At 40.3% G+C, this 13,660-nt stretch overlaps 2 protein-coding genes across 2 annotated transcripts; both read right to left on the reverse strand.

Annotated features, from left to right (window-relative positions):
* Positions 1-698: 698 nt before the first annotated feature.
* LOC109198897 (CD276 antigen-like) lies at positions 699-1,695 on the reverse strand. The gene is made up of 5 exons (XM_025905038.1): positions 1,662-1,695; positions 1,195-1,572; positions 1,016-1,108; positions 825-914; positions 699-742 (listed from the first exon to the last, which is right to left on the reverse strand). Coding segments are annotated over exons 1-5 (597 nt in total). The 3' UTR covers positions 699-740.
* A 10,963-nt stretch (positions 1,696-12,658) lies between these two features.
* LOC112843279 (uncharacterized) lies at positions 12,659-13,513 on the reverse strand (the record flags this gene model as incomplete). Its single annotated transcript, XM_025901654.1, has 1 exon — positions 12,659-13,513. A coding segment is annotated over exon 1 (855 nt), but the record flags the coding sequence as incomplete, so codon positions are not given.
* Between the last annotated feature and the right edge of the window lie 147 nt (positions 13,514-13,660).

Genomic DNA, 13,660 nt, shown 5'->3' on the forward strand with positions numbered 1-13,660 from the left:
AACCAAAGAACAAAGCTGAAACGACATGATAGAATCACATTCAAACTAGCCTCTAGTCTCTCATCCAGATCACCACACCCTGAACCCACTGCTCCACCCCTCCCCTGCAGCTGAGCCACAAACCACATCACAACTACAAAGAGGTGAAGCTTGGACATCTCTGCTGGCACATCCTCCTTTGAGCCTTTGAACTCAAAAGTTAAAAGTTGCAAGAAATATTCAACTAGCGTACAATTATAGAGGAGGAACACATCCTGTTTTTGTAGCTGGCTATGAAGACGTGCATTTCTGCTGGGATTTAACATGACAGTCTGTGAGGGCTGACTAGAGTAGATGAACTGCAGTTCCCCTGGGGACTGCTGCTTGGCATTACCCCAGTGTTGGTTTTTAAACACTTATTAGGGTTAGATCAAAATAATGTTGCTGACAAGGAATGGAAAAGAATTTAACAATTGGTTTTAGACTGGCTACTTCACTGGATCTGAATCCAATTTAAAGAATAACCTGAGGTCGAAGTTTAAATCAGACTCCGTTTATAGAAGTGACATTATGATGCGTCTCAGTGCTGCTGGGCCAAGTGCCTTCCTGTGGCTGCTGGTTTGAACCTCCAACCTGACCATAAGGATCCAGCAGAGCCAGAAAAGATAAATCTCCAACGCTCTCAGGTCAATTAACACTAACCCTCCTTTGAGCACCTTGAATTGTTATGGTTGGTTTGGGTCACTTCGTCGCCTTGATGCTTCTGTTGAAAGAAGTTGAATAATAAGTCAGTCTGATGGCACAAGAAGCAACAACATGTTTGTGTTTGCTTGTTTCTGATGTACATTTTGTTTGACGGTGAGAGAAATACGCAGTGACAGCCACAACCGACACGAAGGCAGTAACTACGACAACCAGAAAGACCCTGGACCGACCTGCTGATATATAAAAAAGAAAAAAAAATGAACAAGGTCACCACACAAAAAATATCACCCTAACAAAAGCAATGCAGAGAAAATGTGGATTGTTATCTCACTATTTCTTGGAGACACGTCACGAGGATCTGGAGTTTGGAAGTTTCTAGGATACACCGGACTCTCTGTCGTAGAGGTCTTAGCATACTTTGGATCTATAATATAGTAGAGTCATGATCTGTTCACCTGAAAGTTTGGAAACGAGTTGAAAACAAAAGAGCACCAAAACAAATCTTCTCACCGACTACAAGTTCAACAACAGCAGCTTTCACTCGGCTCCTCAGCTTGGGGATGAAGCATCTGTATCTGCCGTTGTCTTCCTCCGACACGTTCAGGATCTTCAGTGAAATGTTCCCGTGTTTCATGTCGTCCATGAACAGCTCCGTCCTCCTGAAGTACGAGGCCATCTTCATGTCGGGGACCTCCTTCCTGTCCCTGTACAGGTGAACGTACTCCACTCGGCTCAGCCGGTCTGACGGGTCGGGCTTCAGATCGGGTTTGGACCACTCCACCGTCAGACCCTGGACATCGAACGTGGGCTCCAGGTGACACGACAGGATGACATCATCACCTGGAGCTGCAATGATTGGAAGATTTGAACCAATCAGCAGAACCTCACCTGGAAACAGATGGAAAATTAATTCTCCTGAACTCCTACAGAACTTCCACAGATCCTCAGATCATCAGTGTATAGCTCTATAACGTTACACACTGAAGGCCTGAACATCATGAAGAGGCCCATGAGTCTATGTGGTGTTACTGTAGAGGTCTTTCTGGGACTAAATTGTTAAATGAAACAAGTCCTCCTCAATATGTTTCCAAAAACAACAGAACTCATGGGAGATTTGTGAGGGTGTGATGAACACAGACCTTCAGAAATTCAATGACATTGGGAGATTTTAAATAACTATTACTGAAATAAATAATAATACATTTGAGGGTTGAGCTGAAAAACCTGCTAGAAACAGACAGTCAGCTTCAAAGACATCCTGAATGATGCTTTAGTCATCCAGGTCATGATGGCCATCAGGACAAGATCTGGACTTATTTTCTGTTTTTAACTTCCTTATTCTTACTTACTTAGTTCTAATAAGTGATGCTGAGTCAGTAGTATTTAAGGAGCCTGGGACCTGGGTAAACCTCAGTTCAGAGTTCACATGGGCTGAGCTTGTGTATAAACCTCAGCCCATGTGTCCATAAGGACCCATATGATCACAGGGTGACAGTGACATTGCACATCATAGGTCACAACACCACTGAAGGTTCAATATGTGGGACTCTGTCAGCTTTTATAACTGAAGAAACTGGAATACAAGGTCAATTAAAGTCAGGTTCTGCCATTTTTCTTTTCTATCTTTGATAGACGTCAAGAAAATACATTTCTCTGACCCATAACACTCACCATACATTTGAGAGATTTCAGACATTGCCAATGAGTATTTCTTAGTTTCAGTGATTCCTCTTTAGATAGATGGACCTTTGGGGATTAATCATCATAAACAGGGCGAGTTCATGAGTTCTGTCAATTTCTATTCTTTATCACCATTTCAAAAACAAAAGCATCCTTCAGATTTTCTAAGGAAGACCCAAGTAACAAAACTGGTTTAACATATGAAAAACGTTGGATTACCTTCTTCAAAACTGTTCAACACTGCAGCTTTAATTTGATTAATTTGTTAATCAAATGCTCGTGATAACCCTCCCAGGCCAGAGACGTGTCAACCGTTAGACATGACAAGGAAAAGCAAAGGGTGCTGATGATTTTTGTTTGTTCCAGCCAGGGGCGATTTTAGCCCATTTTTGGGGGTGCTGAAGCACCCCCAAAATGAATCAAAGCACCCCCAAAGATTTCTTACTTATTTTGACAATATTTGCTGTTTGTGTGACACATTACTAAAAATATAAAAAGCATACAGTACTTGGTTGAGACGGAACATTTTAACAACAAAAGTATAGATAACCCCCCCACCTCCCAAAATGGTTTGTTCCAGCTCACCCCCACTCTGGCTCTAGGGTCGTTGCTGCCAGAGCGATGGTAGCTGAGACGCAGCAGAGCGGAGGTGGAGTGCCTGGATTAAAACAGGACATATTAGCAGCATTTAACCTTCAGTTACTCTTTATGTAGTTAGATAGGAGTCATGTTTCTTTTTAGCTGAAAAACCTTACACCAGGTAACCTGCAGTGTTGAAAACGTGTTTTCCAATGATGTTTGCTACCCTACAATCCGTCCTACTCTGTAGTAAAATCAGCGACATTTGACCGTCCTGTTGCTCCCACTGAAATGTACAGCCTATTTAAAATCTAAAACTTAAAATTGTCCGTAGCCTGCTGTTGTTACCACTGTCCTGTTTGAAATGGATACTAACTAGCTAACTGACTGAATGCCCATTAACCTTATAACTCCTGTTGTGTGTGTGTGTGTGTGTGTGTGTGTGTGTAGAGAGAGAGACAGCCAGGTTCATAATGGATATAAGGAAGTTTTTTCAAAAACAGGAGCCACATTCAGGTAAAAGTGTAAGAACAAATGATCCATCAATAAAGGATAATGTTGGATCAGTGTTTCAATATTTTATATCTTTTATTAGATGTTCATGTGGTTTGGTTATTTGCCTTTTGGTTGAAAGTACACTGAGAGAGGACTTTTCATTAGTGATCTTAATAATTATTTTTTTCATATCAATGTAATTTTTCATCTAATTGAATACAATCTATTTGTGTATGATTGTCAGTCCAAAGAGGGAGAGAGGAAAGAGGGGAACATGAGGAGAAAGTACAAGGTCAGGAAGAACCAGGTAAGAAAACAGACAGGGAACAGTGACAGGCAAAACAGAAACTGTTAAACTGACGAAGAGAAAAAACCTGATTTTACTCATACAGTCTGGAAGTTGTGTCCTCCCTATATTAAAGCTGCTATACAGAATCTGCAAAACAAACTGGGTTGAAACATTTTTGACCCTTGTGGTCGCCAATTTTTGAAGCCATTCTGATAACTTTCTTCCACCGACGATGTGGAGATCCAAATCCAATTAAAACCAAGACACTCAAAAAGATGCTCTGTAAAAGAGTAGAATTCTTGGAACAGAGTTTAATACACTGAATCATATGAACAGCAGGAAAAATACATACAGACATTTAGCAAGAAAATTACATAGCAGAAAGCAAGCAAAGCAAAACCCCGGGGTGTACAGCCTTAAGCACAGACAGCAGAGCAACACAGAGACGGACAGGTAGCAGCAGCAGGAGGAAAAAGAGCTCTGGGGGTGTCTTCTGGTCCCCTAATATAGGGACCAGTATCCCCGCCCCCTGCTGCTGGGTAACTTTCCCACACGCCCAACACAGCTGCAGGGGTCAGGTAGCGGCCAAGGTCTTGGCCAAAGGCCAGTCAGGACTCTGAGTACCCCTTGCTCTGGCTTATCACAATAGGTCATGACACGGTCAAAGGTCAGACATTAATCCTAATTATTAAATCTTATACAGCAAGTGGCACAATCTTATAACATATAATACATAGGTTACATGCTTTCTCATATATAAAAACACTTCAGTGTGGGTTCAAAGTGTGTGTGTGTGTGTGTGTGTGTTTATTTTGTATGGTATTTTATCGTGATGTGTTCAGGATCTCTGTTACAATGTTACTGTTTTGGTTGTGCTGCGTTAAAGACGTTGAGTGTGTATTAGGGAAGGTTAGTTACCGGAGAGTAAATTATTCAGGAGAACTCTCCCCTTACATTAACTGCCCTGTTACTGTACCAACTTAATAAACCTCGGTGTCTTGTGCTTAAGACTCCACATGAAAGTTAAAATATATATGTTCAGTGCGCATAGATATATAGTGTATATAGTTACATAGTTATACATATCATACAAAAATCCACCACACCCTCTTTAACAACATTCCAACATAACATTATCATTGATTGGCGAGATTAAAATTAATGATATATTTTTATGTGGTTCAGCCACAACTCTACTAAAACCTCAGCCAGTAATAGGTAGGCCAACTTTTGGACTGTCCAGTTGTCTGTATGACTGCCGCATACAGACTTATGCGGCAGAGAAACACTTATCAGTGTTTCTCAAACTTTTTACAGTGTGTACCACCTGAGAAAAATGTCAAGCTCTCCCAAGTACCACTATGAAAGCATGAAACTCATAAATCTTACAACACAAAATTAGTATTATTAAATTAGTTAAATTAGTATCTGCAGTAAAGATTTTTTCATACATTGTATACATTCTACCACAGGCAAAGTTGCCTCCATTTTTATAGTTTTATTGATATTTTGTAATAATTTATTCTGTTTTGGGAGTGTTTTTTATGTATCTGTATTATATTATACAAACACATTAAAAGTGAATCTCTGTCCAAAACATGCACTCAGTTTACTTCTTACTCACTATGAGCATCATTTAAATAACCTTTATCAGATTTGATGGTTTTGTTACAGACTAATCAAAAAAGTGTTTTGCTTTTCTTTCACAAATGTGGGGATTAAATTGTGTTAAAATGTACAAAACGGTGATGTCATATTTTGTGATGAGGACCCAGGCAGAGAGAGACTTGTTGAATTTAAGAATCTTATGATTTAATAAAGAAATTTGCAGACTTGCGCAGAGATGGTAAAATTATGATGACTGATAGCGGAGATGAAGACAACAGACGATGAGGACAGGGAGGAACAGGGGTTTAAATGCACCAAGGAGACAGTCAGAGAGAACTCGGGACAACTGGAGACATTTAAGGATGCATTGACTCACAGAGACAGGGAAGATGTCTCATCGTGACATGTAAAGTTTATCTTGCCTGGCTGGGCAGCTCTCTGGGTGCTCAGCACCCCCAAAGCTCTGATCCTAGAATCGCCCCTGGTTCCAGCTCCAGTTTAAACAGAATCCCCTTTGTCTTCTTTCATTTCTTCAGTCTTTGGGGTACTAAGAGTTACAAGATGATGAGATGAAGAAACAGCAAGAAGCAGAGAGCTTTTAAAACTACAAAACAGAGCTGTTTTTCACATTTAACTCATAACGTGTCTTTGTGGAGGATGTGTAGCACAGCAGAGTAGAAGCCTAACCGATTAACACAAATGGATGTCTGCGTATATCAGGCAATAACTGAGTATTGGTGGTTATTCAAACACGATCTACATGGCAGATAAACAACAGTCACCAAAATCATCAGAGCTGTTTATAATTGGAAAATCCAAATGTCATCTAAGCATTTAAAACAAATGAGTTGTTATTACCGGGATGTAAAATGTCACGACGTCCTTTTGTTCAGTCACATCAATTCTGAGCTGATTAACTGATGGAATACTTTACAACAATTCTCCGTGACTCACTGACTGACTCACTGTCGGACGGATACGTATTGAAGACCGTTTCCACTAAAAAAAACCCAACAACCCAAAAACCAAGTATCCAAAATCGAAATTTCGAGTAACTTTTCTCAACATTTCGAGAAAATAACTCGAGTTATAGATCCTTTTTTTCTTCAATGGTTGTAACGGGCTTCCATAGATATGGGATGGGTGGATGGATGTAGCCAGATGCGGTGTCTAAGTCTCCCTGTTTTTTTTCAGCGGACGTTTTTAACGTTTACCGGGATTCTCCACACCTGTCAGATATTGCTGCCAAACTGCAAAGTATAGCACGTGTCTTCTGTTACACTTTAAACACGCTGCCCTCCAGTATTAACAGAGACACCAGTCTAACGCGTTCACACTCACACTTTCAGCCTGTTCAGTGTTGTCCGTTATAATTAATCCTCTATGAGCGCTTAAACGGGGGAAAGCCGCTCATCGCAAAGGAGAACCTGCCTATCATCTTGTTGAAACTTCTTTCCGTGTCAAAGTAACTCAGTAACTTTTTTGAAGAAGTAACTATATAATTAATTGCCCAACATTAGTCATTATATACTGTATTTTGCAGACACAGAGTTACAGACTCTCTCCCAGACCACAGACTCATAATACAAGTCAGCTTTATTTTAAAAAAAGAAAGTTGTGTTTTCAGAATCGGAGTTTAACTTATTTTTACTTCCAATAGTGTTAACATACTACACAGGTCATGAACATTTTTTTTTTCATTGTAAGTGGTCTAAAGCAGTTAATTAAAAGTAGTCTAACATCAATGTAAATGCTCTAATTTGATTATTTTAATAAACCATGTAACTGGGATGGATTTGATACTGTCGTGACCACAGTGCACACGTCTGATGTTGCTCACAGTGGTCCAAGGGATCGCTCAGGGAGTTTGTGTGTTCGATTTGAAAATGAAACCTAAAACATGTGACAATTGAAAAATCTAAATGATTATTTACTTGAAATTGAGTAAGTATTCAATAAGAGGATGACCATCTTTTAACTTCATTGTGAAGAACATTTTCAAACAGTGTTATTAACATCTAATAACATGGCTTGAAATGATTAAGTAAAGGGTCTGGTTTTGAAGAATGACCCTTCAGTTCATGCCAGGCCAAAAAGACCATCAAGAAATATTTCAAGGTCCAACCACCATCGACTGAACCTTGGTCATTAGGTTAAAGTGTGATTCATATGCAGAAGAGGAATTTATGGTGATGATGTAAAATTGCATCGTCATGACATGTGACAGCTATGACACTGCAGTGTGACACCTCAGGCACTGCCTGAGGTTTTAAATGACTATAAAGGAAGTACAACAACACTTGTGGTCTCTTTAGATATTATTGACCATCAACTCTGCAAGTGAATTTATTTTACAACTGTCATTTGAACACTGAGATTGGGGAGCTTACTCGAGTCCCTGAAACAGAACACTGGACATGTTTCACATGCTGAGTCACTGGTGAGTCAATGTGGAAATTAGAGGAAGTGATGTTTGTGTTTCTTCAGTTCAGTCTCGTGTTTCAGATCACTTGGTAAAACCATAAAGTCAGCTGACTACAGAGGCGAGCGTGTGGATTTTTTAAATGATAAATGTGGAACTAAATGTAAATCTGAAGTAACTGAAGTGCAGTTTTAATGCAAAAAACATATCACATAACTGTTGGGAGTTACAGACATTTTCATGCTGAGTCATTCTGTCTTCCTTGCTGTCACTTGGGATTTTTATTTGTCCGGTAGAGCAGGAAATATTGTTAACATATTAACAAAATATTGTTGACAAATATTGTTTGTTTAATATGTTGGCATTATTACGTTTGGCTCAGTGCTTACATATATGTGTAAAAAGAAAATGTATGAGCTGTGACAACTGTGTCTGATAGAATGAAGATGTCAGGGTTATATTATTGGATTGTCATTTATGCTTAGAAATATCTACTTATATATGCTTAGAGTTTTATAAAAGATTGCATAATGATAGAGGGTTGATCCTTAGCAGTCTGTAAAGACTCTGTGTGCCTTCCAGAGTGTCCTGGCATGCACACACACTTTAAGGTCATGAGAGAGGTTATATCTTCACTTATGATTTATTGTATAGGAGGACACCTACTCTGTATCTGGTTTAGTATAAGAGTCTTTTGTTTAGATGGACCGCTAGACTCCTGGCACCAGCTTTGGGGAGTCTTCACAGGCTCACATCTTGACACACACACAACGCACAGACAAGGTACTCTTTGTCCACATGTATACCTATGTAAGACGCCATATGTAAATGAACCTATGTATATTCATGTAACCTCAATAAAAGAGCAGTGTTACGAGGGAGCGGATGAGAGCAACTGAAGTCAAGTAGAAGGAACGGCGTTTGTCCAGTTGCTCTTCCTCGTGCATGAGAAACAAAGAGCTTTGCCTAATCGTGTCTTGCTTTGCTGTGTAGCTGAAATGTCTCGTTCCAGTGGCGGGTTTGTGCTAGACAGACCCATCAGAAGAGTAGACCAGTATATTAAATATTCCTTTAGTGGGTGAGAAAATCATACCATGTCATAACCAGTGTTGGTCAAGTTACTTGAAAAAAGTAATCAGTAACTAATTACAGATTACTTCCCCCCAAAAGTAATCCCGTTACTTTACTGATAACTTATTTTCAAAACTAATTACTTAGTTACTTAATTACTTTTTAAAAACACGATTTACAACCTGAATAGGTGATAAAGCGATAGATCTTTCAGCCCAATTCTACTTTTTCTGCATAATCCATCATACAAAATGTAATCAATTCAATTCAATTCAATTCAATTTTATTTGTATAGCACCAAATCACAACAAAAGTCGCCTCAAGGCGCTTTATATTGTACAGTAGATTGCACAATAATAAATACAGAGAAAAACCCAACAATCATATGACCCCCTATGAGCAAGCACTTTGGCGACAGTGGGAAGGAAAAACTCCCTTTTAACAGGAAGAAACCTCCGGCAGAACCAGGCTCAGGGAGGGGCGGGGCCATCTGCTGCGACCGGTTGGGGTGAAAGAAGAAAAACAGGATAAAGACATGCTGTGGAAGAGAGACAGAGATTAATAACAGATATGATTCAATGCAGAGAGGTCTATTAACACATAGTGAGTGAGAAAGGTGACTGGAAGGGAAAAACTCAATGCATCATGGGAATCCCCCGGCAGCCTACGTCTATTGCAGCATAACTAAGGGAGGATTCAGGGTCACCTGGTCCAGCCCTAACTATATGCTTTTGCAAAAAGGAAAGTTTTAAGCCTAATCTTGAAAGTAGAGATAGTGTCTGTCTCCCGAATCCAAACTGGGAGCTGGTTCCACAGAAGAGGGGCCTGAAAACTGAAGGCTCTGCCTCCCATTCTACTTTTAAATACTCTGGGAACAACAAGTAAGCCTGCAGAGTGAGAGCGAAGTGCTCTAATGGGGTGATATGGTACTACAAGGTCATTAAGATAAGATGGGGCCTGATTATTTAAGACCTTGTATGTGAGGAGCAGGATTTTGAATTCAATTCTGGATTTAACAGGAAGCCAATGAAGGGAAGCCAAAACAGGAGAAATATGCTCTCTCTTTCTAGTCCCTGTCAGGACTCTTGCTGCAGCATTTTGGATCAGTTGAAGGCTTTTCAGCAAGTTTTTAGGACATCCTGATAATAAAGAATTACAGTAGTCTAGCCTGGAAGTAATAAATGCATGAACTAGTTTTTCAGCATCACTCTGAGACAGGATATTTCTAATTTTAGAGATGTTGCGCAAATGGAAGAAAGCAGTCTTACATATTTGTTTAATATGTGCGTTGAAGGACATGTCCTGGTCAAAAATGACTCCAAGGTTCTTCACAGTGTTACTGGAGGCCAAGGTAATGCCATCCAGAGTAAGAATCTGCTTAGATACCATATTTCTAAGATTTTCAGGGCCGAGTACAATAACCTCAGTTTTATCTGAATTAAGAAGCAGAAAGTTAGCGGCCATCCAGGTCTTTATGTCTTTAAGACATTCCTGCAGTTTAACTAATTGGTGTGTGTTACCTGGCTTCATGGATAGATAGAGCTGCGTGTCATCTGCATAGCAGTGAAAATTTATGCTATGTCTTCTAATGATGCTGCCTAAGGGAAGCATGTATAATGTAAATACAATTGGTCCTAGCACTGAACCCTGTGGAATACCATAATTGACCTTAGTGTCTGAAGAGGACTCTCCATTTACATGTACAAATTGGAGTCTATTAGATAGATATGATACAAACCACTGCAGTGCAGTACCTGTAATACCTACAGCATGTTCTAATCGCTCTAATAGGATATTATGGTCAACAGTATCGAACGCTGCACTGAGGTCTAGCAGGACAAGCACAGAGATGAGTCCACTGTCAGAGGCCATAAGAAGATCATTTGTAACCTTCACTAAAGCTGTTTCTGTGCTGTGATGAGCTCTGAAACCTGACTGAAACGCTTCAAATAAGCCATTCCTCTGCAGATGATCTGTTAGCTGTTTGACAACTACTCTTTCAAGGATTTTTGATATGAAAGGAAGGTTGGAGATTGGCCTATAATTAGCTAAGACAGCTGGGTCTAGAGATGGCTTTTTAAGTAAAGGTTTAACTACAGCCAGCTTGAAGGCCTGTGGTACATAGCCGATTATTAGAGATAGGTTGATCATATTTAAGATCGAAGAATTAATTAATGGCAGGACTTCTTTGAGCAGTTTAGTAGGAATGGGGTCTAAAAGACACGTTGATGGTTTGGAGGAATTAATTATTGAAGTTAACTCAGAAAGATCAATTGGAGAAAAAGAGTTTAACTTAACATTGATGGTACTAAAAGTAGCTGTAGATAATATTACATCTGTGGGATGATTATTGGTAATTTTTTCTCTAATGATAAAAATTTTATTTGTGAAGAAGTTCATGAAGTCATTACTAGTTAACGTTAAAGGGATTGTTGACTCAGTAGAGCTCTGACTTTTTGTCAGCCTGGCTACAGTGCTGAAGAGAAACCTGGGGTTGTTCTTATTTTCTTCAATCAGTGACGAATAGTAAGATATTCTGGCTTTGCGGAGGGCTTTCTTATAAAGCAGCAAACTATTTCTCCAGGCTAAATGATGATCCTCTAAATTTGTGACACGCCATTTCCTCTCCAGCTTACGAGTTATCTGCTTTAGGCTACGTGTTTGAGAATTATACCACGGAGTCAGGTACTTCGGATTTGAGGCTTCAGTTTTCACAGGAGCTACAGTATCCAGAGTCGTACGTAGTGAGGAGGTAAAATTATTAACAAGATAATCGACCTCTGTTGGAGTAGCGTTCAGATAGCTGCTCTGCTCTGTGTTGGTACAGGGCATTGAAGATGATAACAGTGGGTGGATTTTATTCTTAAACTTAGTTACAGCACTTTCAGAAAGACATCTACTTTGATAAAGTCTACTCTCCACTGCTGTGTAATCAATTATTGTAAATGTAAATGTTATCAGGAAATGATCAGACAGCAGAGGGTTTTCAGGAAACACTGTTAAATGTTCAGTTTCTATGCCATATGTTAAAATGAGATCTAGAGTGTGATAAAAGTGGTGGGTGGGTTCTTTTACATTTTGAGAGAAGCCAATTGAGTCTAATAACAGATTAAATGCGATGTTGAGGCTGTCATTTTTAGCATCTACATGGATGTTAAAATCACCCACAATAATTATTTTATCTGAGCTGAGCACTAAATCAGATAAAAAGTCTGAGAAATCAGAGAGAAACTCTGTGTAAGGCCCAGGTGGACGATAGATGATAACAAGTAAGACTGGTTTCTGAGTTTTACAGCTGGGGTGGACGAGGCTAAGCATCAGGCTTTCAAATGAATTAAAAGTCTGTCTTGGTCTTTCGTTAATTAATAGGCTGGTGTGAAAAATTGCTGCCACACCGCCCCTCGGCCTGTGCTTCGAGATTTCTGGTAGTTAGAATGACTCAGGGGTGTTGATTCATTTAAACTAACATACTCATCCTGCTGCAACCAGGTTTCTGTAAGGCAGAGTAAATCGATTTGTTGATCAATTATTAAATCATGTACTAACAGAGACTTGGAGGAGAGAGACCTAATATTTAATAATCCACATTTCACTGTTTTACTCTTTGGTTCAGATGTGGATTCTGTATTGTTCTTTCTTTGTGATTTTTTATGTTTAAGTTGTTTATTGCTGGTTTTTGGTTTGTTTTTTGTCTGTTTGGGAGCTGACACAGTCTCAATGGAGATGGGTTTCTGGGGGGGTAGCAGGAGGAGAGAAGCTGCAGAGCGGCGTGTAAGACTGCAACTCTGCTTCCTGGTCCCAACTCTGGATAGTCATATTTTGGGGGGTTTAATAAATTTGTCCATATTTCTAGAAATGAGAGCTGCTCCATCCAAAGTGGGATGGATGCCGTCTCTCCTAACAAGACCAGGTTTCCTCCAGAAGGTTTGCCAATTATCTATGAAGCCCACATCGTTTCTGGGACACCACTCAGACAGCCAGCAATTTAAGGAGAACATGCGGCTAAACATGTCACTCCTGGTCTGATTGGGGAGGGGACCAGAGAAAACTACAGAGTCCGACATTGTTTTGGCAAAGTTACACACCGATTCAATATTGATTTTAGTGACCTCCGATTGGCGTAACCGGGTGTCATTACTGCCGACGTGAATTATGATCTTACTGTATTTACGTTTACCCTTAGCCAGCAGTTTTAAATTTCCTTCAGTGTCGCCTGCTCTGGCCCCTGGAAGACAATTGACTATGGTTGCCGGTGTCTCTAGCTTCACATGTCTGAGAACAGAATCACCAATTACCAGAGTTTGACCCCTGGCGGGTGTGTCGCCGAGTGGGGAAAAACGGTTAGACACATGAACAGGTTGGTGGTGTACCTGGGGCTTCAGTTTAAGACTATGCTTCCTCCTCACCGTCACCCAGCCGCCCTCTTTCCCCAGCTGCTTGGGGTCTGCCGGGGAACAGCTAGCGGGGCCTACGCTATCTTCGGCTGCACCAGCTACAGGGGCCTGGCTGGCTACGGGTGAATGAAGAGTGCGAAGCCGAGTCTCCAATTCAGTAATCCTGGCCTCCAGAGCTGCAAATATGCTACATTTGTTACAGGTATCATTACTGCTAAAGGAGGCCGAGGAGTAACTAAACATCTGACACAATGAGCAGGAAAGTGCAGGAGGGACAGGTGAAGAGGCCATGGTGCTAACGAGTCGGCTACGAGCTAAGCTAAGCTAGCGAAACAGTAAAGAGACAGTGAGTGAATACTTTGGCTATAAATTAGGTAGTGAGTACACAGAAAGGGTGATTCAGATGAAGCACGTTAAGATTATACTATGAAAAAGGGA

The sequence above is a fragment of the Oreochromis niloticus genome, linkage group LG3, assembly GCF_001858045.2.
Source record: "Oreochromis niloticus isolate F11D_XX linkage group LG3, O_niloticus_UMD_NMBU, whole genome shotgun sequence".
NCBI lineage: Eukaryota > Metazoa > Chordata > Actinopteri > Cichliformes > Cichlidae > Oreochromis > Oreochromis niloticus.